We start from the raw sequence: 27252 nt of genomic DNA on the forward strand, positions 1-27252 counted from the left end.
AAAATTTTTGGTCAAATCGTCTATAAATTTTCTTCCTGTTAAATTTTCATTAAAGGATGCTTAATAGCTCTGCTTCATATAGGTATTATCTTACTAGCCACTACTCATTTACCTTTAATCATCATACATTTATTATGATTTATGGCTTATATATCCTAATTAATTAATCGGAACTGGCAATAGTTGTAAAATATATTCATTATATTTGTCATTCCATAATTCCATAGTGCAATATTACACTTTGCAATGAAATTAATGCATTATAAAATGTATATCTCATTCCGTTTCAATTAATCAGTCAATATTATACATTGTTTGGTTCATTTGATTATTTTTTCTTATCATTTTAATAATTTATTGTGATGAAATTAACAGTATTAAATTTGTTGTTTATTTCTTCTCCTTCTTTCTTGCTTTTTCTTTATCTTTTTTCTTAACATACAAGCGAACCTACACAAACAAATATTAGCTATGAAGCAAAAAGTAAAACGAAGAGTATATGAAGTATAGTAATAAGTCATTTTAAATGTTACTCTTTTTAGGATGTAAGAAGTAAATGAGTATTAGATAAGGACCGATAAGTTATACGTTTTCGTTCGAATTTCAAATGTTACATATATGAGAAATGGCGATATTTTGAAGAAAAATACATTTTATTTTTAATAAAATTTAAATTTGTTGTTTTAATAAAAGTTTCAGTAGATTTTATTCCCTTTTGTCGTTTCGTTTTACTGTTGTTTATTGATCATTATTCCTGAATGAAATATTTCAAATTTGTTATTTTGAGTTGGAACAAAGAAAAAAAAGAAAAACTCTAGAAAGATAAGAGTGATATGATGGACTCGATTATAAAGAAAACAAAAGAAACTCTAATAATAAATTAACATTATTAATGAATTTGGGGAAATGTTAACTTTCATGTAGCAAAAAAAAAAAAAAATATGTTATCATAAACATGCAAGTTAGATTTAACTTTCATAGTGATATACATGTTTGTTAATTAATTTCTTATCATTAATTTGTAGATGATATGATTTCTGATACAGTATCGGAAAATAGTGATAAGAAACGAACGGTAAAATTTGAGTATACAGCAAAATATAAAACGTTAGAGCAAAAAGTTTCATATGATGCACAAATTCCATTAACTGATGAAAATCCAATCGATGAAATAATCTCGCACATTTATGTGACAAATAAAGTTTTACCATTATTTTATGAAGGTTAGTATTTCTTTCTTTCTTTCTTTCTTTGTTTTTTTTTCTAATTTGTTTGAAAAAAAAAATGTTTTTCAAATTTGAGAAGGAAAATAGTAGGCATTAGGAGTTATTATAATTTTGTATTGGAGGGAGGAAACTAGTGTTTATCATTTTTATCATTATAACAGAATAATTGCATTGTTATCATTCTAACAGACGTAATTTATCATTACATTTGATTAAATTGAATGAAATTGAATTAAATTAATTAAATGAATTCGTCTAATTTGAATGATTTTTGATTTAATTTTATTTTTTCAAAATATTCTTACCAAAATTTTAAAAATTTTTGTAGATATTGCGGATGCATTTCATCGTTTCATTGATGAAGAGACATGGAAATATGAAACAGAAATGGGTGATGCTATCATTAATGCATTTTTAAATGAATGTGATAGTGAAAATGATCCACCATATGTTCGAGAGTTTCCTGAGGTAATAATTAATTAACTTACACTTTAGTATATAATTCTATTTTTACTCCAAATATTATACAAGTATTGTTAATTATTATTAGGAAAATTTTAATGATTTAGACAAAAATAAATTTTTATTTTTTGCAACAGCAACAGTAGATAGTTTTCGAATTAGAATTCAATTATTGGATTATTTTACGATTAACGAGTTATTTTAGACCACAAATGATACAAAATCTTGTGATGCTCTTCAATTTGCTGATCAATTCCAGTTTATCATGCGAAATTTGTCACCTGAACGATTGAAAATAATCATCAAATGGGAGAGAAAAATGGAAAATGAAGTATGCATATTTTAATATGGCAAATTTGAAAATAGCACAAAAAATTTAAATAGCAAATTATTTTTTCCATTTTTTTCCTCCAATTTGTTTATTTCTTTGATGAAATTTCATCGAAGCACTTGTTGCATGTTTTAACTTTGCGAATTTCAATTTGATTTCTTGAGTTTTTATTTCTAAGATGTCATCGTTGATACGTGCTCGAGATTTCGAACTTGACCGAATGTATCGTAAATGTGAGCAAGCAGTAAATGCTAGTGTTACAAAAGATGATCGAATGCTACCCGAAAGTGGACAACACTTAAGTCGCTTAAATGAACAAATTCGAGTTAGAATTTCAACTATAGCATTTAATATTTTACGATCCACTGATCATTCAAATTTTCCACACAGTACTTTCAATGTTGTCATGATAATTCATTGATAATCTGTCAGTGATAGGTTGTGATTTTGGGGCTAAGCAAATGATTAAGCTTTTTTTCAATTATTTTATCCTTACTTCCATTTAAAATTTTGAGACAATTTTTAGGAATTTAATTTGAATAAAATAAGCAAATTATATTATTGTATTTTGCGCTTAAATTTGAAACATATAATTATAGGAAATCAGTAAGAATTATGCTGAGCAAATTCGTACCCTAACATCACGTCAACGTCAATTTTATCGAAATATGATCAAAAGTTTGTACGAACATGATAAATTCCCAGCTGAAGCAGAAAGTGCCTTATCTGGTGATTTAATTTCAGTTAAAAGGTATTTTTTCTTTTTTTGTATTCATTTTTGTCAATTTAAAGTTAGTTTTCAGAAAATATTTTGTTTACTGATATCGATTATTGCTTAGAGTGCTGTACTTCGAGATGTAAGCATAAATTTTATTTGGTGTTGAAAACATTGGCAAGTTTTTTGCTTTTTCTTTTCTTTATACTCAGAGCGAAAAATAAGACTCTTGATCTTAAAAAAAGCTTTAATTAAGAAAAAAGTGAAACATTATTAAGTTTGGAATTAAAGTGTTTGCATTTCCCTTTGAAAAATTAATTTGATTTGTCTTAAGTTGTATATTAATCCAATGCTTTGATAAATTTTTAGTTTTTCTCTCCTTTTTTTAAATGAATTATTCGACTAGTAAAATTAGTGGAAAGGAAAATACTATTTATCAATAGCTTATAACATAGTGCAGTAAAAAAGTGAATTAAAATACGCCTTGAATGAACTCTATTGTTCTAAATTTTAGCTTATTTAAGGCCTTTGCCATCAGCTTCAAGTTTGGATGCAGTTAAAACAAAAGCTAACTTTTCCTTAGATGAAAGTTTTACAATATATCTCGGTAATTTCTCATTTTATTCTTTGAAAATTTTCTCCTTATAACCTATGATTCATTTTATTGCACTGTTCCTTGAAAACTGTTAACTATTTTAATATATTTGATTGTAGCATATTCCTATTGAAACACTTTTTCATTAATCCAATATTACATCATTTTCATTTGTTTGATAGATTCAAATTAAATAGCTCTAAATTAAATGGTACTTTTTTCTTTGAAAAAAAAAAAATCTATAATCAAATTTTGAGTAATTTAAGGTGCTCAATTAAAAACAATGCATAATGTTCGATTATTGACTTCTCCAAGTTTAACAGATCTCTGTCGTCCTCCTGTTATCTCTGAGGATGATGCTTCTGCTACAGGACGATTACAGATGAATCTTACTTTATATGGCAGAAATTTAAGTGGTTTGGTACTTCTTGTAGAAAAAGATCCTATGTTTCATATCAATGAACGAACAGGTGTGCATTTTCATATTTTATTAAAATTTCATTTTATTTAAAAAAACTTCATCTTGGATCACTTTGAAAATGATTAAAATTTCACTTCATTTATTAAAATTTCATTTCCAATTTTTTTTTTTTTTTGCTCAAAGAAATATGCTCAACTTATTACTGATTACTTGATTACTTATTGACTGCATTTTTTTTTTTTTTTTTTTAGATTTTTATAGACTCTGCGAACATTCCACCGAACTTCATTTTGATTCACTTGAAGATCAATTAAAGCAAGTATTACCATTAGTAAGTTTATTCCCTTAAAAAATATCTCTAGATTTTTTTTACCATTAAAATAGTATATTTCACTTTCACGAATTGTGTTCATTTAGAGCTATCAAATATTGTTTAATATGGAGTGATCATATATTTTATTTCATTTTTCTTCTGATGCATTTTTATTTTCTGTTCTAGGATATTGTATTATTATCTTAAAAAAACAGCATCTTTTGGTTGCTAACAATCAAACTAAAAAAAAAAAAAATCAGATTAATTTGTTTTAATTCAAAGCAATCAGAAAAAAAAAAGAAAATTTGTTTTAGAAAATTTGATACTTGCTAAAATTTATTCAATAAATGGCAAATTATGGTCATTTGTAGCTACCAAATATTCTCTAATATGAGAACTATGTATTTTATATCTTAAAATACTTTATTATATTTGATATCTTGAAATATTTTATTATATGGTCAGTATTAAGTTCTGAAGTGAACAGTTGACATAGTCTATGAGTAGTAGTTTTATGCATCTTTTAATATTTTTGGAATTAAATTGTACAAATGAGTGTATCAATGCTGGAAATGGAAAAGTATCAAACATTTATAAGCAAATATTAAAATATACTTTTCATGAAATGGAAAAGAAAGGAGAGTAGAATAAAGCATATAAAGTGGAAAGATCTGATGATAATGATTATCTGATAATCATATCATTCTAAAGATGAAATCAATATGGTTTTTGTATACATGTTATCAATCATAAATTATCTCACATTTTTCATTAATCTATGGTATAATGAAGGAAATCTTCTTTTTTTTATACTTGTTATAATTATATTTTTACATCATTTTAATCCTTTTCAGATTTCAAAAATGAGAGATGATGTTCATAGTGAAACAAATGATAATAGCAATGTTAATAATAATGATGATGATGATGATGATGAGTCACAACTTCCAGTTGGTAGTTTGTATGTTACCCGACATTCCAATCTTTCTTCAATTCAGGTTTATATTATGAATAATTTTTAAGTGTTTTCTTTTTTTTTTTTTTTGTGTTTGCATAATTATTTCCCAGACAAAAACGATTTTTTATTTATTTGTGCATAATAATAGTAAATAATAATAATAATAATTATTATTATTTTTTTTTTTGTTATAAGATGAAGATGATTGAACTTATTGAATTAAAAGTTTTTTTTTGTCTTAAATTTTAGGTTGTCTATCATTTGGTTGTGGATAAATCATTGGAAGATGATGAAATTTCTAGTAGGTAAGGACGAGAAATCATATACATATTAGAATTTTTCGCACTCAAAAACTATAAATGTCTCATTTTAATATGTCATGATTAATTTGAAATTTTTAAAATGTTTTTATCAATGGCTTTTTTTTTTTTATTTCCTTTATTTTTTAATATGATAATTTTTTTTCCTCTTTTTTTTTTTGATTTAATGATTAATTGCTTGTAGTTTTTTTCTTTTTTTTTTTTTTATCTATTCACAAGTCAATAGGCATTTTATAGCAATATTATTATTAGACTTTTATTGTTAACATGCTTATATCTATTAGTATTTTCAAGATTTGTTTCAAAGATTTGAAATTTTTCACTGAAATTGAAATTTATTTTATTTTTTTATTTTTCCTTTGAGGCATCCATGTATCAATGGTTTACGAAATGCTATCCGATTATCATCTAAATTTGGTGTGACGACATTCACTTTACCTCTGCTACTTGTTGGCAAAGCAAACGAGGTATAATTCATATTGCATTCATAAAAAATTTTCTAAAATTTTCAGCAATTCATTTTTTTTTTTTCAAATGAAGAATTTGAACATTATTTTATTGTTAAAATTTTTGTTCTGAAATGAAACGATTGTGAATAACGATTACAGGTTTTCTAAAAAAAAAAAATGAAACAAGTTTTTTTTTTTTTTCTTTTTGTTAATTATATCTACACTAAATTGAATTTTACAAGCATTTTTTAAGTTTAATTTTTTTTTTAATTCAATGCTTTAAAAAAAAAAGAAAAAAAAAACTGAAATTAAATTGCAGCATATGACTGCAAATTGGTGTATGAAGCGAGCTGAATTAATTTTCAAATGTGTGAAAGGATTTATGATGGAATCATGTTCAGGTAGCTCAACAGCAGGTGCACCTCCTATAGCTACCACTCATTTCAATTTCAATTTTGTTTTACCGGATAATTTGCAAGCAACCATTTATACTGAAATTTTAGAGTTGTTCCCAACAATTTTTCATATGGTACCATCAGTTGTGATGTAAATAAAAAAAAGAAAATAACCTACTTAATCATATGTCATAAGCACTAACACAATATTATCATTTCATTCACAAGAAATGCTTTAAATGACGAAATTTGTAAATTTAAATATTTTAACATCTGTCACGATTATGCAACTTATCATATTAGATTTGATGTTCAAAAATTACAAAATTAAAATTTGGGAATAAAAAGTTAGAAGTTAAAAAATTTTTTGAAAACCTTTCATTGGATTATTTTATCACATATTTTGTAATATACATATAATAATAAATATACATGATAATAATGTAACTTTTAAAATAATCTTTTGATCAATTTATAATGAATTTTAGTCAAGAATTTAAAATGAAAGCGAAAAACTATATTGCGATTAACATTTTAATGTCTCAATTATGTATCAAATTTTTTTTTTTTTTCAACTTTTTTCATTTCGAATGTTTTCTTTGAAGAAAAAATTGAAAAAAGAAACATATTAATGTATATGTTAATAAACAAATAAATTGCTTTTTATTTATGTGTGAAATTTTCATTGATAATTTTTAACAAAAATTTTGAATTTTTTCTTTTTGAATGAAGTTCAGATGAAAGGAAAAAAAAAAAAAAACTGTAAAGCAGGTTTTTCTTTTCTTTTCTTTTTTTTTTTAAGCTTTAAATTAATTTGAAATATAAAAATGTTGCATTAATATACATGCATTACGTTGAAAATTTCCGCTATTTAAATATAACATTTAAATAATTATTTGTTTTTTTTTTTTTTTTTTTGCTTTTATTTTTCTTACCAAAGAAATTTTTTTTTTTTTTACCTCAATAAAATGAAAATTTTTGAATAACTGATGTTAAAGAATAAAAAAAAAAAAGTGAAGAAATCCAGTTCTGATGAAAATTTCTCAAACTATCCATTTAAATGTGACGTCAAAAAGGGAATAATGGAGAATAAACATTGAATTTGTAAAATGTTCAACAAAATTCTCCACCCTATCACATTTTATCCTTTCGCCAATTTCTTTCTCATTTTTAATTTTATATTTAAAAATATTTGCTCAGCAACAATTTATACATTTAATTCATTCTCTAATGGAAAATTTCTTTTTTTTTTTTTCAATCTTATTAGCATTTTTATTGATAAGCATTGACTGATTTACTAAAAATTCATAATTATTTTATTGCAATTTTTGAAAATTTTTTTTGTTTTTAGTTACAACTATTAAAATAATTATTTGCTTCATCGATTAATTAAATTAATTATTTTCATTGCTCAACAATTAAACTAATTATTATTGTTTTTCTTTTTTTTTTTTATGTTTATATGTCTTGAATTATGATTACTGCTACAATTATTAATAATTTCCTGTTTATATTATTCTACACAAATATTGCAAAAATTTATGGAGAATTGGTAAGTTACACTGTTATTATTTTTCTTTTCCTCTTTCTCTCATCTTTTTCCCTCCCTTTCCCTCTCTCTCTCTCTCTTTATATTTTTAAAAAGTGAAAATTTCAAATATTTATTTGGTTTAGCACTTTTTTTTCTCCTAAAACTTTATTATCTACGATTGAATTAGATGAAATTAGTTGAGAAAAATTTTTTATCAGAATTTGCATATTTTGCAATTAACTTTTTATTTATATTTTGCATTTATATAATAATTCAAAGTAACAAAAGCAAAAATTTAGTTTAAAATAAAAAAAAAAACATTAAATTTAATTAGCAAATATTAGTTTTGAAAAATGAAAATACTATAATAATAAATTATCAATTAAATAATTTTTCTTTTTCATGCTAAAAAATTTTAATAATAAATGAAAAAAGCATTAAGATTGAAAAACATTTTTATGAAAATGAATTCCTCCATCAAATGAATGATCAAAAATTGAAACTGTCACCAAATTAATATGAATAGAGTGAACTGTTGAATCAAATTTTCAAATATTTAATTCATATATCAAATATTGATTTTGCATTTTAATATTTTCATGATAATAAAAATTTTTTTTTAATATTTATTTCTTGAATAATTAGCTTTAAACAGATCGTTTGAACTATTATATTATATTAATTTATTTTGAACAATTTTTCAATAAATCATTGGAATGGATAAAACAACTTTGTCTCCCAAACAGTAATTTGTTTTTTTTTTTCTTTTTTAAAAAAAATTCATATTTCTCAATTTATATAAAAAATCTTCTAAATTTTTAATTCAGTATAATAGTAGTAGTATTTCTTAATTTATATGAAAAAATTCTAATTTTTTCAAGAAGTAAAAATTATTCTAGCAAAAAATTTCATAGAAATACTCAATTTATATGAAGAAAAAAATTTTTCAAATGTTTATCACTCTGCCTGCACATTTGTGACTCTAAAAGTTAATTTTTATATTTAAAGCATTTTCTGGCTTATATTTCTTTTTAATTATAATAATTATTATTATCATTGCTATTATTATTGTTGTTTATTATTATCATTAATTATTATCAATTTTATTATTATTATTATTATTGCTAATATTATAATATTAATGTTCCCCGATTTATTTGTTAAAATGTTCAAAGTAAAAACTAAAAAATATTAAAATTCTTAAAGCATAAATCATATGGAATCTTTTGCTTTTTCTATTTAAAACTTTTTTTTTCTAGTAATACAAAAAATAAAATTTCTTTAATTTCAATTCTTTGATCTCTATTTTTTCCACTTTTCATTTCAGAATTATGATTTACCTCGTTATAACATACAACAACAACAACCAAATATTCCATTTCAAATGACAAATAACGAAATGAGACCTGGATTTCGTTTAAAAAAAATCGCATTAAGCGATCAGCAAAGAGCGCAACTGTCTTGGTTAGCTGCTAATACAGAAACAAATGATCAACGCTCTCGAACATTTCGTTTAATAAGCAAACAACCACAACAATTATTATCAACAAATCATATCAACAATAACAATTATTATTATCATCATAAATTATCATTAAAACCAACCTTATCACCAATTTATTATGCATCAAATTTGCGAACTGTTCCACCAATGTATTATTATCATGATAATTATTTATCACCAACATTTACTCAACCTATTTATCTACCTGGTATGTTATTGTCTTCTTTTTTCTTTTTTTTCTTTTTTAAAAAAAAAGATAATTTTAAAGAATGAAAAAGTAAAAGAGGTAATTTATTATTTAATATAAAAAAATAAATATTTTCTCTTTTTTTTTTTTTTTGATGAAAAAATTTGATGTTATTATCAAAATTTATTATTTTTAAAAATTTCAATTTATTTTTTTCAAAATATTAGCAATGATGACAGCAATTCGTAATATAATATCTATTCTTCAAAAAACAATGTATCCGACTGATAACACTGATATCGATTATAACACTACCACACGTGGCATCACAAAAGATGCAAATTTGTCCAACAACAATTCACAATTACCGCAATCATCAACATCATCATCTTTATCACTGTCATCATCATCATCACTATCATTATCATTACCATCATCATCATTCTTGTTATCATCATCGCCATCAGCAACAGCAATAGGAAAAGTGGAAGAAGTGGGAGTAACATTGAAATCCGGAAATGATGGTGGCATAGAAACAGGAAAAATAGTTAATGTGGAAGAAATGAAAGGAACAGGTATTCGAGAGGTAAAATTTTTAATTAATAACGGATTAAAAACTTTTTTTTTTTTGCATAATTAATAAAATAGCAACTATTTATAAATTTGATTTTTTGTTTTAAAAAATTTTATTTGAGAAGAAAATTCTCTTTTTTTTTTTAATTTTTAATTAACAATAATTATTGACAAAAAATTTTTATATTTCATTTTTAGCAAAAATTTTTTTGAATATTTTGAAGAAATAAAAAAAAAATTTTCCTTTTTTTTTTTTGTTTTGATATTTGTCGTGTTATCATTGTTTATTTACTAATTATTAATAAACATTATTTAATCATTAATTTACATTCCTTTTTCTTTTTTTTTTTTTCTTTCAGGTTAAAGAAATAGAAGATTTAATCGATTCAAACTTTTATAATATTTTCAAAACTAAAAGTATCACTACTTTTGCAACAACAACAACAACAACAACAACAACAACAACAACAACAACAACAACAACAACAACAACATCGATTGATGATGGTAGTAATCTTTTGGGAAGTTTGTTAAGCGGTCGTCTTGATAAGATTGATTGGTTTGGATCACTTTTTGGCTTCAATCATTTACCAACAAAGGAAGAGGGTAGTGCTGTGGCGCAAATATTTGAAGGCGGTATATTTGGTCCAGCTAGTTAATTTTTAATGAAACTTTTTCTTTTCTTGTTTTCTTGTTTATTTTTTTTGACTAGAAAAAGAAAAATAAGTTTTTTCTTTTTCTTTTTTTTTTTTTTTGGAATAAATAATTTTGAATGAAAATTTAAAAAAATTCAATGACCGAATTATTTGAAAAAATGGAATGGTACGCATTATTTAATATATAACTTAATAATTTTAATAATTTTTAAAAATAATTTCATGTTTAAAAAAAAAAAAAAAAAAAGTGTTATAAGAGGGATAAAAATTTTTTTGATTTAAACATTTCATTATACATAATTATTTATTTGGATAACAACTTTTTCACATGAAAGAAATAAAAATTGAATGAAATTATTTTTATGAATGATAACAATTGTTTGTTTTATAACTAATAAATATTTATGCAATAATGTAATTCTATATTCCATTGCTTAAATTTACTTGTAAATATATAAAATGTTAGTGATTTTTTTGAACATGTCAATTAAAAAGGTCAAAAATTCTCGAACAATAAATAATAATTATGTTGGTCTTGATACCGGATAACGAGAATAATTCAACCAATATGCACAGTTGAATATCAGGAATAGTGCCGGAAAGATAAGTCCTGAAAAGGAAAAAAAAATATAAGAAAAAAGAACAACAAATGAATCATTTCATATGTTAGCAAATTATAGCAAATTTTTTTGAAAAACTTTTTTTAAATATTTGTAATTAATTTATTATATGATGTATGTTTCATTTGTAATTTAATAAAGTCGATTTTAATTAACATTGTATAATTATTGAATTTTCAAGTAATCTTGCAACTTATTAATATAATTAATGAGTAATTTGTTAAATTACCTTTGCATCTATCAAATGTTTAACTTAATTGAATTAATTTAACAATGTAAATATGAATTACTTTTACTAATTTAATACTAATTTTGTTATTTCATTCCTTTCAAATTAAGATTAAATTAAAAAAATTCTGCAAGCAAAATGACAAATATCTACCACTCACCAGTGGTTTCTGCTATTACTTGCTACCACTTGGTACCAGCTACTTGCTACCACTTGGTACCACTTGCTACTACTTGCTGCACCACCACCTGGTACCAACTATCTGTTATCACTTACTACCAGCTATTTTCTCCTTTCTTATCATCACTTACTCCTACATTACCACAGCCATTATTATTATTGTTACCATTATAATTATTCCATTTTTTGAAAAATTTTCACAGCTTCAACATTGGCTAATAATAATATTGATAATAATTATAATAGTAATAATAACAATAATAATGGTGGCAGTGTTTAATATAAAATAATAATTATGATGGCAATAATAATAATAATAATGATAAAAATATAATATATTAGTAATAATCAATGATGAATCACAATAATAAGTCTGCTAACAAAAATCATAGTAACAATTGATAGTTTTAATAGCAGTTAATAATAATATCAATTAAACAACATTAATAATAATAATATCAATGATAAGAATAACGCTAATAGTATTGGTGATAACAATTATTGCGGTGAAAATATTAATGATTACAGTAACACTGGCATTAATAATAAATTATGGTAATAATAATTAATACAGGTAATTAGTAACAATAATTAATCACTGCAGCGATTAATAACAATGATGTTAGAGATTTATACTTATAGAATAATAACTTCAATAATATTAATAGTAATAGTACTATCGATAATAATGATAGTAATTACTAACTGTAGTGACAATAACTAATATTAGTAATAAAAAATATTGATAGCCATAATTAATAATTATTATTATTACATTTGTAGTAACATTATTTATAATTGATAACGGTATTAGCAGTAATACCCGTAATAATAAAGATAACATAATTTATAATATTAATAATTAATAATATTATTAATGAGCTCTATAATTTTAAATTAATGAGTTTAAAAGAGTTTTTTTTTTTTTTATATAAAATTATTCATATTATCGTAATACTTCCCTTTCAAGTATTTACTAAAGACAACAAAAAGTACGAATGGATCATAATCACTGATATTTTATTAAATTTTGATGTGTAATTCGATACTTTCCTACTTAACTGTTTCAATTTTTTAATTTATTATTTATATTTCAACATTTATCATTTTTTCATTAATGTATTTTTGCTTTAAGCAATAATATAATTGACAAATATCATTTTAATTATATATAATTCGAATATTTTCTCAGTTGGTTTTATTTTCTTCATTGTTTATTCCTTTATAAGAATTTTTGATTTTTTCAAGATTATTTTAGCTATGTAATTATCTATGTAATTAATGACAGTAATAAATTTTTGATAAATTAGGTGCAGTTGTCAAATATTGAATAAATATTACTGATAATTACTGGTAATTAATTATATAATTCAAAAAAGAAAAATTTATTTTTTAAAATATGATTACATATGTAATTTCATAAATTAGCAGTATTATTTCATTTTTAATCATAGTTTATGGTAATAAAATTTCCATTATACTTTATTTTCGTTCCATTTCAATTATTCATTTGCTTTATTCATTCGATACTTAATGCATACTATTTCAAATATTTAAATTTTAGATTTTTTAGTGGTAATATTATTAAATCATAATCTATTAATAATATTATCACTTAGTGTTTTAATTATACATTGAAAACACTTTGCAATTTGTCAGCTAAAGAAAACGAGAAAAAGTCGGTCAAAATATTGTTGTTTATTTTATGTCCAAATTTGTTATTTCAAAGTAAAAATTTTCAAATAATAATTTTAAATTAAATGAAATGATTAAATGAGACATTTTTTTTCTGATATTTCCAAATATACAAAAATACAAACTTGATAAGTAATCGGCTTGTTTGGCACGATCGGTAGTATGAAATTTTCGCCTTAACCAGCCAATAAATCGAAATTGCCGATAATAGTCTTTGAGCATTTGACGATTGCGCCTAATTCTCCGCCATTTATTACCACCATTTACCATATTAAATTGTTCACCATTTTCTTCATCTGAGTCATCATTTCTTTGCCTTACCCATATTTCACCGCATTCCATCTGTAAAAAAAAAAAAAAAAATAAAATCTCATTTTTTTTTTTTTAAATTGTTTTTTAATTTTTATCAAATGATATTTGATTATCACAGATACTTCATTACATATTAATTTGAAATATAAAATCAAAAAAAAAAAAGTAGGCTTGAATTTCCTTTCTGAGAAATCTTATTTATTTTTATTAAAATAATTAATTATATTATTATCATAGATTTTGAAAAAAATATTAACTATTACTTTTAACTTTTTTCTTCTTTTCTTGTTGAAAATCAAAAAAAAAGAGAGAAAAAAAAAGGGAAATTTTTCAAATAAATCAAATTGGAAATTTTTGATTATTGAAATTTATAAATAAAAAAATTTTTTCTGTTGCAAACAAAATTTAAATTAATTTCCAAGAAAAAGAAAAAAAGTGAGGAAATTTTGTTTTATTAAACTATTATTATCACTTTCAAAATCTTATCAGTTACTTTTTTTTTTGCCAAAATATTTAATTATATTATTATCAATTAATATTCTTAATGGATAGCAACTTTTCTAAATAAATTATAAGCAATGTTTTACCGCATTTTTGTTAAAAATGATAAGTTGTGTTGCTGCCATTTGATTAGTTCGTCCCATTAATGAATTTGTGCTTTTATTTCTTTTCATATCTGTTAATAAACTTATTATTATGTTTTTCATTTCCAATATTACTTTGTTTCTTTTAAGGAAAAAAAAAAACTTAAAATTGAAATTGAAATTCTACAAATTTGTTTTATAAAATCAAATGTATTTGTATTTTTTTGTTAAATTACCTCTTTTTTTCCTTTTTATTCAAGTCTTTTATTATTTGTATTACTATTTTTTATTTCTGTTATTATTATTATTATTATTACCGTAATTATTATCGCTATTATTATTATTATTACTATTATTAATGCCTTTATTATTATTATTACCACTTAAATACTTCTTTTTCCATAATTTATTTCTGTAATATAATTGTAAAATTTATTACTAAATATAAAACTAAATATTTTCGGAGAAGAAAAAATATTTTTTTTGCCTTTCATCTATTACTTTATCAAATATAATTTAAATGGTTCAAAAAATAAAAAAAAAAAAAAAACAATTCAAACATATTTATTAATTTCTCATTTTTCGAAAACATTTTTTTTTTTTTTTTTTGAAACAAGCATATAATAAATAGCTATAAAATGGATGATATTAATAAATGAATAAAAAATTTTTAAATTTTCTTAAAATAATTGCAATAAAAAGAAAAAGACAAACTTTTGCTATGATTTCGTGATGACATATATGTGACACAAGCAAATTCCAATAGCGCTCCAAAAATAAAAGTGAGACATGCTGTAATAATTATCATTTCTTTCTATTTCTTTAAATTTTATTTCCAATAATTTAATTTAGTTAAAAAATGAAAAAGAAGTATGAATGACAAGAGAGAGAGAGAGAAAGAAAGAAAGAAAGAAAGAAAAGAAGAAGCAAAAAATGAGAGAAATAATAATAATTTCAGTAATAACTAAATTTAAAAAAATTTTTTTAAAAAGATATTAATCGAAAGTTTGAGTTCAAAAAAAAAAAGAAAAATCAATGAATGAAATTGTGAGGAAATAAATGAGATGAAATAGCTTATAAAATGATATCATAAAATATCACTTGATTGAACTTTCACTTAAAAAAAAAGTACCACTTAAACTTTCACATAATAATTCTCACATAAAAATATTTTATTACTTTTTAATTTTTGCAAACATTTGAAATTAATTAATTACTTACCACCAATCCATACATCAATTGCTTTTGTATAAGATACAGGTGGCAATTTGGCATTAATTCCAGAAGCCTAACAATTTAAAAATTTTTTTAAATAAAATGCATAAAGTATAAAATTTAAAAGATTTTGAAAAATTATCTTTTGCTTAAAAATTTTGCAAGTCAACATTGAGAAATTAATTTTTTGTTTTTTTTTTTGTTTTTTGACTGACTGACTTTTTTGTCTTTTCAGCAAGTAATTTGAAGAGTTGTATTTTTTAATCTCTTAGAATATGCTTCTTAGACAACAAATTTTTAAATAAATTTTGTTTATTTAACTAAATTTTTTAAAATTAACTTTTGGTTTTTCAAGTAATTAAATTTTACAACTGCTTTAGAACTATGCATTTAACATTTACAATAAATAATCAATCTAATTAGGAAAGATTATATATCTATATTCTAATAAAAAGTCTTTTAGCATTTTTTTAAGAAAAAATGAGTTAGAACAGTAAATATCAAAATTAGTAAAAGTAGGATTGTAAAATTTAAATTAGTTAAAGTAGTAAATCTAACTGATGAATCAAAAAATAATTTGTTGTACCCAAATTAAACCCATACAAGAAAAAAATGTTGACATTCGAATGCAATTAATTTAAAGTTCAAGTTAATCAGTGAATAAATTCAATATTACAGTAGAATTAAAACCTGAGTGGTCATAGTGAGCAAAGTGGTGACACCTAATGTGACACGTGCTGGTATTGCGGTACGATCTAACCAAAATGATACCCACGAAACGATAACAAGCATTGAACTGGGTACATATAATTGTAATAAGTAGTAACTATAAATTAATCATACTGTTTTTATTTAAATTTCTTATAGCAAAAATTTTAGCATCAATAGTATTTCAATTCATATTACTGCATATCAAGAAACGATTTTTTATTACTTAATTTCTTATTATTCAAAAAATTGATTAAAAATTTGATAAATTTTAATTAAATAAAAAGATTAAACAAGACTAACTAAACATTTAAATGAAAAAAAAATCAAAAAATAAACAATTTTCGCTTTTTTCTTTCGCTATTAAATTTCATCTTTTTCAAAAATAATTTTATACAATTTAAAAAACAAAATTCAAAATAAAAATCTAAAATAGATGAGAAACCTGAATTGTCGTCGTAATTCCAATACCGTACGTAAACATGAATATGTTCCGGTATTTGTTTTACTTGTACAGAATGTTGTTGTAACATTACTAAGTTGAAAACTTGGCAATGATGAATGTAAACCTTCTTTTAATTGAACCGGATCTTTACTCTTCCATACATATTCTAAAAATCAATTTTAATTTAATTTAATTTTATAATTTAAATTTATTTTTCATTTCAGTTCTCAAATAGTGACGAAATGATTTTGAAAAAACAAAAACAAAATTATGTGTTCAATAGCATAGCACAAAGAAATAAGTTTTTAATGAAATTAGAAACTATAAAATTAAATATTTAATGTGAAATAATTAAATATCTAAATTTTTAATAAATTTAAAAACTATTAAAGAATATTATAACACTGTAATTAATCGGAATACACAGATTGTGTCTTCTTTTATTAATATATAAATTATTAATTACTATCTCAAATATATGATATGAATAGTTTTACAGATTTATTTATTATTTAATTGAGATTAATTGCGTTTGATAATTAATTAACAAATTTCATTTCTTTCAGTGAAATAAAAATTATTGAATAAAATATTAAAAAATATACATTTTTTAAAAATTTTCACACAAATTTTTTTTCCTTATTAAAAAGAAATTCAAATAAACTACGATATAATCTTTATACTTATATCAATGCATATATATGAATAAGGAAAATGAAATTGATAATATTAATTGAATTTTAAACTGATACAGCACATTTTGCATTTAATTTCATTTCTTTCTGCAATTAAATTTATTACGATATTAAATTTAAGTTAATAATTACCGATATCATCTGTTGTATATGCATAAGAGGCAAGATCAATAAGGCACGTTTGAATATCCATTGGATAATACTGCAATTACTGCTGGATTTTTTTTTTTTTTTTTTTAAAAAGAAATTTAATTCAAAAAATATTTGCAAAATTTCGGTCACAAAAAATAGAATAATACTTTTTATTAAGAAAATAATTATTTTCTTAAAATTATTCCACTAAAAAAGAAATAATTTTGCAAATGGAACTTTATTTCCATTTTTTTTTTTTGTTTTGTTTTCAGTTCATTTTATTTGTTTTTTTTTTTTTTAAATTATAGTTAATTAAAATTAAATTAGTTACAGAAATAAGTGTTATCTTTGCTAGTGTGAAACCGGATCCGGTTCGTTAAATATTATAATGCACAATTCATTTCAACTTATAATTCCTGAATTTATTTCTTTTTTTTTCAGTGTAACTTGTCAACTTTTAATATTTATCATATCATTCTACTTCATTATTATGTGTAAATTGAACATTTAACAGAGGGAAGACAAGAAAGAGAGAGAGGGAAAGTAAAAATTTGTCTTACATTAAAATTTTTCCATTTTTTAATTATTAAATAAAAAAAGAAAATATCATTTAAAAAAATTTTCAAAAAGGAAAATAAAAGCAGAAAACCTTATTTAGAAATTGTTTTTTTTTTTTTGAAACAATTCATTCAAATTAAATTAATTTAATCAGAATGAAAAAGATAGAATAGTTAAAAAGTTAATAATTTTTAAGTAATTTTTAAGACAGAAATTTTTGCTTTGATTTTTTTTCTTTAAATTTATTATCAAATTTAAAAAATAACCTGTAAATGCATTGGACATGATAATACAAGCGATATTCGAACACTATACAATATGGTACCATCTTTATGTACACGTATAAGAACATTCGGCTTATCAATCATATGGCGTTGAGCATGCTTTTCATTCTAATAGTTAAATTTTCCATTTTTAACTTTTATTAAAAATTAAAAAAAAAAATTTAAGCTTGAAAAAAAAATGAAAAAATAAATTTTGAGTTTGCAATAAACTTTAACTAACTTAATAAATTATAACAAATATTTCATATAATATTTTTATAACTGTTCCGTTTTTTTTTTTTTTTTTTTGGCATACAAAAAATTAAATCAAAAAAATTAGAATGCGTTATTCTAATAAGCGAAATATTTTTTAAATGTTTCTGTTTTTTTTTTTTTTTTTTTTTCAAATATTTTTCATCTTAGAAAAATAGAACAAAAAGAGGGCTTGAAAAATTGGAGTGATAAAATTGAAGCGTATAAATAGATTTGATTAAAAATTTAAAAAAAAAAAATTATTTTAAATATTATCATTAAAAAAAAATTTATTTCAAGTATTATCATTGAAAAAAAAAAAAAAAAAATCACTAAATTATTTCAATAAATTATTATTAATATGGAAAATTTTTTTTGCATAATTAAATAATCAATAATTTATTTCCTATTTTTTATTTTAATTAATAATTAAAATAATAATTTTATAAAAACCTGAAAAAATGAATCTGGCATCCAAATTTGTTGTCCAGCAGTAAGAATGACAAAATCAGGCGTATTATCACGTGGATAACCAAACGCCAATCGTCCATCCACCCAACTTTCACGGAATGTCAACTGTACACTATATTCCATATTTACATCATCTATTTTTGATATGCTAAAATAAATTTATCATAATTTAGCATTTAATTATAAATTATAATTATAAACAAAATTAAAAAAAAAATTTAAACAATTTTTTTTTTTTAATTAAAAAACGGAAGGAAAAATAAACAAAAATTAACCTTCGTATTAGCATATTTACAGCAACAACAACAGGTCCGTGACCACCTCAAAAATTGTTTATTGATATATAAATAGTTAATTTAAAAAAAAAAAAAAAAATTAAAAATAATCTATAAAAAAAATTTGTCAAAAAAGATAAATTTTCATTGCTGCGAAAATTCATTAATTAATTTTTTTTTTTTTTAACATTACTAAATATTGGCCATTTATTATAAATAATTATAAAAAAGTCATTTATTATAAAAAAAGTCAATTGACAAATAATATTAATTTTTTTTTTTTGTATAATTTGACCGAAATTTTTTTTTAAATTTTCAATTAAAAATAATTTTAGTATTACCTGTAATGCTAAGATTTGTACCTGGCGGTCGTACTCTCCAGTCGTATCCTTTTCCAAGTAATTTATTTATGATATCAGTATCTGTTGATGCTTTTATTTCACTAAAAAAAAAAAAAAAAGCAAAATGAAAAAGAAAGCAAAATAAATTGTTAATTTTTTAAAATTTTCAAAAATTTTTTTAAATGGGAATAATTTTAAAACTTTTTGAAATGAATAGTAATATTTTTGATTCAAGAAAAAAAGAAAGTGTTAATCACTTTTTAACTAATTTAATCAAGGAAAAATGGGAACCGCAATAATTTGAAATTAAATTTAAATTTTATTTATTTCTCTCTCAAGCAGCCATCGTCTTCTTTTAAAATCATTTTACACATATTTTTTGAAATAAAATAAGAAACAGAAATATTTTTTCAACAGTTATTTGAACTGTCTTCGAATTAAAATCATTTTTTAAAATTTTGAAATTTTATTGATATTTAAAATTTTATCGGATTTTATTTGAATGAAATTTAAATTTTTTTTTTTTAAATTGATATAGCTTTATCCAATAAGTACTTTTGTGTTATATAAATTAAGCTAATTTTAAAATGTTTTTTTCCAGACAAATGTGAAATTCATTCAACCATAAAATTTTCACGCATTTTAAACTTTTCATTAAAATGAAAATAGCAAAAAAAATTTTATCATTGTAATTCATTTACATTTGACATCATTTTTAGAAAACAAAGAATTAAAATTATTTTCCATCTTTTTTTATTATTTATTGCTAAATTAATTTTGCAACCCTTTTTTTTTTTTTTTTAATTTTTCAATTTTTTTTGATTAGTTAACAATTTTAAATTGTATGTTTTAATTTTTATTTTAACTTTTCCTTCTTGTTTTTTTTTTACTTTGACTAAATTAAAAACTATTATATTATTTATTAATTTAATGAGATATTTCATTTTTAATTTGCTTTATTTGTTACAAAAAAAAAAAATTTATTTTCTTAAAAAAAGATAATTAAAATAATTATTTTTTTGAAGAAAAGAGTTGAAGGGAGATAGAGAGAGAAAGAGAGAGGGAAGAAGGTAGATAGAGAGAGAGAAAAAATTATATTTACCAAATAATAAGCGCAAATGATAGTATCGGTAGTAGGAACGGAAAATGATTGAAGTGGTCGAATCCGATTAACGGAATAATTGAAGAGGATTTGTCGTAGTGCGGAAGAAGCATTCAGCGGAATACTCGTTGATAATAGATGACACCAACAACAATCTTGTCAACTGACACCTATATAGATTGTCACCGATGGTTGTCACTTTCTACATTCGTTGTCACCGCTGATTGTCACTACTACATTCGTTATCTTCCATCATTGATAACTTTTTACAATTATGGATTATTTGAAGTGCTGCAAAAATATGATTCATTTAACCTTGCAATAATATTTATATAAAGTAAAGTTATTCCAAGAATTTAAAAAATTTTTTCGAGCTAAATTAAATTTTGAAGAAAGTAAAACAATTTTGACAAATGAAAAAGATCGAAATTTTAAATTATCAGGTAATTTTGACAAATGAAATTTGAAAATTTGAACACAATTAATTTGCAACACATAGAATCTTGCTTTAAGTAATTAGTTCAGTTTGAAAATTTAGAATGACAATCAATTTTACAAAGTATTTATGAATATGCTTTGTATATAACTCAAAGATGATAATATTGATAATGATAATAGCAATAATTAAAGTACCCATATAATAACAATAATAGTAATTTTGATAATAATAAAAATAGCTAATATAATAAAATTTTGCAATTTATCAAACTGCAAAAACTTATAAAACATTTTTTAATTATTTAATGTAAATTTCAGTAAAGTTTAAATCAAATATTTTGCATATTGAAATGTTAATCAATGATTGATTACATTGATTTAACTTTTCTAAACAAAAATATGGGTAACTATGTAATGAATATTAATTATTAATTTAAATTTGTCATTTATTCAAACTAACTGGAAGCTTTTTTAAAACTTTACAATGAAATTTTGAATTAATTTTGCTTTTGAACAAATTGTTGAATTATTGTGCTAAATTTAAATATCTTAATAATTGATTTTTCAATGATTAATCTTAATAATTAAACCAATTTTAAGTAATTTGTCAAGTAATTAATAAATTAATTGTATTTTTTTTCTCTTAAGCAAATTTCTGTGCGGCAAAAAGTAATAAATTAATGCATTTTTTTTTTTTGTATAATGTTAATTTTTAGAATTCTATTAGAAAAATCAAAAAAAGGAAGGAAAGAAAAAGTAATAAAAAGATATGAATTGAAATAAAAATTGCTCAAATTTGGTAAATTAAAATTTTTTTTTAGTAAATTTTAAAATTTGATCAAAAAATAGAAATTGACGAAAAAGAAGGAAAAGAAAATAACAAAAAACCAACACAAAGAATAAAATTCCAATTGAGATGTAATTGCTCAAATTTGGTAAATCTAAAGCTTTTATCCAATTTCAGGATTCGATTAAAAAAAAAAAATCCGGGAAAACGAAAGAGAACGGAAAAGGACATAGAAGTATCAATTGAAATATAATTGGGCAAAAGATTTTTAACAAATTTCTAAGATTTAAAAAAAGAACAAAAAAAAAAAAAAAAAAAATGAAAGAGGAAGGAAAGAAAAGTAACACTGCTTTATAAATTTTTTTTCGATGAAATTCTAAAATTTGTTAAGAATGATTCAAACTCAGTTAAATTTATATCAGTTAAAAGATAATTGCTTGAATTTGGTAAAATTTAATTTTTTAGCAAAATAAATTCTGAAATCAAAACGCCAAACAATCATTTTTTAAAATTTTCTCTTTGGAATGCATTTTTAAATTCACTTTGTATTTGAGCAAAATCTAAATTTGATTGTTCACTCAATTTCAAATTTAGCAAATATATTTCAGCTGCGATTCGTACATATTCAAATTTAGAGTAAATTGAAAATTTTTTTAATATTTTTTTTCTTGAAAAAAGATCTAATTATATTGCAATAGCTATACTTACCAATTTCAATCTGAATTGCATAGAAAATTTAATGAATTGATCAAAGATAAATCAAAAAAAACGAACAAGCAAAGTAACCTAATAGTACCAATTAAAATGTAATCGCTCAAATTGGTTTTAAAATTTTTTCTACCAATTTTCAAATTTCATTAAAAATGTCACTATCACCAAAAAAAGTGAAAAAAAAACAAATTAAAACTTAACTGTCCAACTGATAAACATTATTGCAAAAATGTTACTTAACCAAATGCGCCCAATTCATTAAGCAAATTTAATAAACAAAAATTTTTCATATATTTTATATATTCTTTTTGCTTTACATAATCATATAAAAAGAATGTAAAAATCTTTTGAGATATTTTTTTTTATCAAAAAAAAAAGTGCTAACAAAATAAAGAAACAAAAAAAGAAATAAGCCAAAAAGTTTTCGCGCTGAAATGACACATAAACAAAAAAAAAAAAAAGGGGGGGTTGGCCGTAAATAAATAAAGGCCTATTCTTGACAAGAAAAAAGAGTTGGCCATAAATAAATAAAGGCTTGTTCTCAACAAAAAACGAACTTTTTCTATTGTTGGCCAAAAGATCTATTCCATATATATTATATATTAAAAAAACATTGAGAATAAGACTTAAAATTTAAATAAAAAAGGAGAAAAAAAATTTTTTTCTTTTAGGAATGTTTATATTCTAATTATTTTATTGTTATGATAATATGTTCAAAAACACTAATCATTTATAATGAATTTAATTTAATTTAATGAATGGTATAAAATTTCAAGAAGAAAAATGATTATATTTTCCTAAAATTATTCTCTTTCTTTGTTTCTTTCTCTCCTCTCTCTCTCTCTCTCTTTCTGGTTTTTCTTTTCTTTTTTTTTTCTTCAAAAGTGACAATTAGTAACTGTAAGAAATTATGATTACAACAAAATTTATTTCATTTTCTTTCTTTGAAAACTGTTTAAAAAAAAAAAAAAAAAAAAACCAAAAAACCAAAAAGACCGATCGAATATTACAGTATAACTCACACAGTGATATGTAATTTATAAGTTAATTTTAAAAAAATTTTATTTTCTTAATGTACATTTTAGGTTAAAATACAAAAAAGGGAAAAGTGAGCAAAACAAAGAGAAACGAGAATAAACAATTCCGGAATACCGGAACACTCAAATTTTTCATCATCTATTTTCCCATCCTTTTATTCCTTATAGTTCAGTTAAAAAATGTGAGAAAGAAAATGAAATAAATGAAGAATGAATGGCAGAAGTGATTTTTGACAATTTTTTTTTTTTCTTTTTTCTTTGTTACTACTAAAGCATTTGCATTTGAATGTGAACGGTTTTAGAAAGAAAAAATAAAATTTGAAAATTGAAATTTCATTATCATACTGATTTGTTCAGTTATCTTTCTCTCTCCTTCTTAAAAGTACCAATTTTTTTTTCTCCAATTTCAATTCTATTTCTTCTTTTTTTTTTTTGTAAATACTTCTAGAATTTTGATTTGAAATTAGTGATCAAAAAAAAAATCTGAAATTTCTCTACTATTACACTGATTTCGTTACTTTTTTTTTTCTTTTTAATAATATGATTTCAAAGTTTTTTAATTGAGAAATGAAAATTTTTACAATTTTATTTTCAAATTTTTTTTTTATTAATACTTCGAGAATCTTTCTAATTTTAGTCATCAAAATGAAGTCAACAATACGTCAGTCATAAATTTATTATCTAGTAATAAGTAAGTTATTTGATGCTTATCGCTTATTTCATCGCAAAAATAAAACACTAATTTGTAAGAAAAAGTTTTTCTCAAATGTTTTAATTTGTAGCATAAAGAATTAATTAAAATAATTAGAGGCAATTAACTAATTAATTTTTTAAATAATAACACAATTTTTTATGCTAACTATAAATAATTTTGCTGAAACAGTGTGCTAATAATGATAATAACAAAAATTAATCAAAATAGTTAGATGGAATTATTTGATTATTTTTTTTTTGTAAATAATATAATTTTGTGTTAATGTGAATAATTTTGTTGAAATGGTGATGATAAGGGGTAACAATCACTGTGATAACACTGTGATAATAGTGATACACACTGATAATAACAACAATGATAGGAGTGATAATCAGTTGATAACATATTAATTAAACATATAATTTTTGTTATTATTAGTTGATAACTTGCTTCAACCATAAAAAAGAAAATTAAATTGCTAATTCGTTAATTATCAAGCAATAGATTTATTATTAAACAATAATAAGGACTAATTTTTTGAAATTAATCAATTATTGCGGAAGATAAAGCTAAAATTAAATTTCAATTTCATTAATTAACTAAATAATTTGATCCCTAGTAATAAAAGCTTAAAATTGATAAATATAAAAAATAAATTTCATATATTTCTTATCATTTTTTAATTTCTCAACAATTTTAGGCTTTCATTATTAAAGTTAATTCGAATTTTCAGCTTTTATTTTTATAAAATAATTGAATAATTGTAATAAGTATTTCAGTTTTATTTCATTATAGTAAAAAAATTTTTATCCTAAAAATTTGAAATTATTATTTTTCTATTTTATTATATTTTGCTTTGCATTTATAACTTAGCAATTCTATAAATGAAAAATAATATTAATTACTACTTTGCATACGCAATCAATATGCTTCATTTAGTATTTAAAATTTAATTAAAAAAACTTTATCGTCAATCTTTCATCAAATTTTTCTTTTTAAATTATTTAATAAATTATTTATTATTTTTTTTTCAAGCTTTTATGTCTATTTCAAAAATACTAAATAAAAAAAAAAAAAGGTATTCCGGAAACAATTGCATATCAATCAAACCACAAATAGCTTACGTTATTGTTGGAAAATTTATTTTTATTTACGTTTTTTTCTCATTTCCAAATGCTTTATCCTTTTATTACTAAACTAACAAATTAATTAAAAAAAAAATTTTGTTTTTTTAAAATTAATTTATGAGAAAGAAATAGAAGAAAGGCAAAGATTTAATAATTTAATATTTATAATAATTAATAACATTGAATGAGTTTTTTTTTGATAATAAATAAAGGAAATTTGTTTTTTGAAAAATTTATTTATCAAAAGAAAAAGAAAAAGGTGAAAAGTCAATCATTTAATATTTATAAAAACTAGAAAGAAAGAATAAATTTTTCCATTGATATTAAATTGATAACTTAAATAAATCATTTATGTATAATTATAAAAAACAAATTAGTATCTTTTATGAAAATGAAACATTTTTTTTTTTTTGAGTTTTTTCAATTTTTTTCTAAAATTTAATAACAATGTTAAATTGCGCTATTCATAAAACAATACGTGGAATGCGTGAACGGAATGACGTATAAAAGTTTTTTCATATTTCAGTCTATAATAATATTAAGCATTCGAAATAGAAAAAATTTTTCGTTTTTTAAGATGAAAAGAAATAATATTAAATTAATAAAGTCTATAATTTGATTAATTAATTATTGAATTAATCTATAATTCATTAACGTATAAAAAGTAAACATATTAGAATGAAGGATGATAATAGTTTTGTAAATATACAAATTTAATTGATAATAAAATTAGAAATCAAAAAATTTTAAATTTAAGAAAGAAAGAATTGTTGCACATAGAAAGATAAGCATGATGGTTAAAAATAAGAAATTTAAAAAATTATTTGCTACTAATAAATTCTTTCAATTTCCCATCCTAAATAATGAATTATCATCAAGTAAACAAGTTGCAAACAGTATGAAACAATTAAATTTTAATTAATTCTCATTATAAATATCACTTTTTTTACTGAAATTTTCGAATCTCTTATTCAATTTTAATAAATTTATTCAAATAAATTTCATTTTTCTTTTTGTAATTTTAAAATTTGCCAAACTAAAAAATAAGAATTTTTTAAAAAAATTATTCTATGCGTGTAGTTTGTTTATTGATTTTTCAATTATTATTTATTTTTATTTTTTTTTTTTTCATTTTCTTCAATATTTCAACAATAATCAATTTTTTCTTCTCTCTCTCTCTCTCTCTCCCTTTTTTTCTTTTTGCATATATTTTGATAAATAAAAAAAAAAATTTCCTAAAATCTAATTTTTTTTTTTGCTCAATAATTTGTGAATGAATGCGACATTTATTAGAAGTGTTTGCATTTGTCGCATTCATTTTTGCTGTTAGCGCATTCGTCCCATTTTCATCTTTCAAATAAAAGCACAAAAAGATTAGCAATCATAAGTATTCTTCAATAATATTCCTTCTTCTCTTCTTCATTCTTTCTCAAAATATTTATTTATTTTCTTAATATTTATATATTTCTAACTATTATATTAATATTTATATGTTTACATTTAAAATTAATTTTTTTAAACATATATTAACACTTATATTTACAATTTTGTCCATATTCACTTTTATATTTATTGTTAGATTTATATTTATGCTTGTATTTTTATCTAATATATTTACCTAATATATTTGTATTTATATTGATAATTAAATTTATACCTATACTTATGTTTATATTTATAAATACATTTATACTTTCAAATCCATCTTTGTATTTATATCTATATTTATGCTTGTACCTATATTT

General features: G+C 21.5%; 3 protein-coding genes across 3 annotated transcripts; 2 read left to right on the plus strand and 1 right to left on the minus strand.

Annotated features, from left to right (window-relative positions):
* Window positions 1-1030: 1030 nt before the first annotated feature.
* Window positions 1031-6340, plus strand: Bm2950 (Uncharacterized protein; the record flags this gene model as incomplete). The annotated part of the gene is made up of 12 exons (XM_043081298.1): window positions 1031-1223; window positions 1555-1694; window positions 1894-2019; window positions 2198-2344; window positions 2619-2770; window positions 3259-3341; window positions 3596-3799; window positions 4002-4081; window positions 4918-5061; window positions 5271-5326; window positions 5706-5808; window positions 6110-6340. 12 exons carry the CDS (start codon window positions 1031-1033, stop codon window positions 6338-6340), a joined length of 1659 nt encoding a protein of 552 aa, XP_042937232.1.
* A 2760-nt stretch (window positions 6341-9100) lies between these two features.
* On the plus strand, window positions 9101-10639 carry Bm812 (Uncharacterized protein; the record flags this gene model as incomplete). The annotated part of the gene is made up of 3 exons (XM_043081299.1): window positions 9101-9428; window positions 9635-9993; window positions 10340-10639. The coding sequence occupies 3 exons, from the start codon at window positions 9101-9103 to the stop codon at window positions 10637-10639; spliced, it is 987 nt and encodes a 328-aa protein (XP_042937233.1).
* Window positions 10640-11160: 521 nt separating this feature from the next.
* On the minus strand, window positions 11161-20826 carry Bma-glc-3 (Uncharacterized protein; the record flags this gene model as incomplete). The annotated part of the gene is made up of 13 exons (XM_043081300.1): window positions 11161-11246; window positions 13486-13702; window positions 14260-14348; window positions 14971-15048; window positions 15478-15544; window positions 16162-16297; window positions 16625-16790; window positions 17452-17521; window positions 18276-18401; window positions 18978-19143; window positions 19271-19316; window positions 19612-19712; window positions 20714-20826. The coding sequence occupies 13 exons, from the start codon at window positions 20824-20826 to the stop codon at window positions 11161-11163; spliced, it is 1461 nt and encodes a 486-aa protein (XP_042937234.1).
* Window positions 20827-27252: the final 6426 nt, after the last annotated feature.

The sequence above is a fragment of the Brugia malayi genome, assembly GCF_000002995.4.
Source record: "Brugia malayi strain FR3 genome assembly, contig: Bm_v4_Chr4_scaffold_001, whole genome shotgun sequence".
Classification (NCBI taxonomy): domain Eukaryota; kingdom Metazoa; phylum Nematoda; class Chromadorea; order Rhabditida; family Onchocercidae; genus Brugia; species Brugia malayi.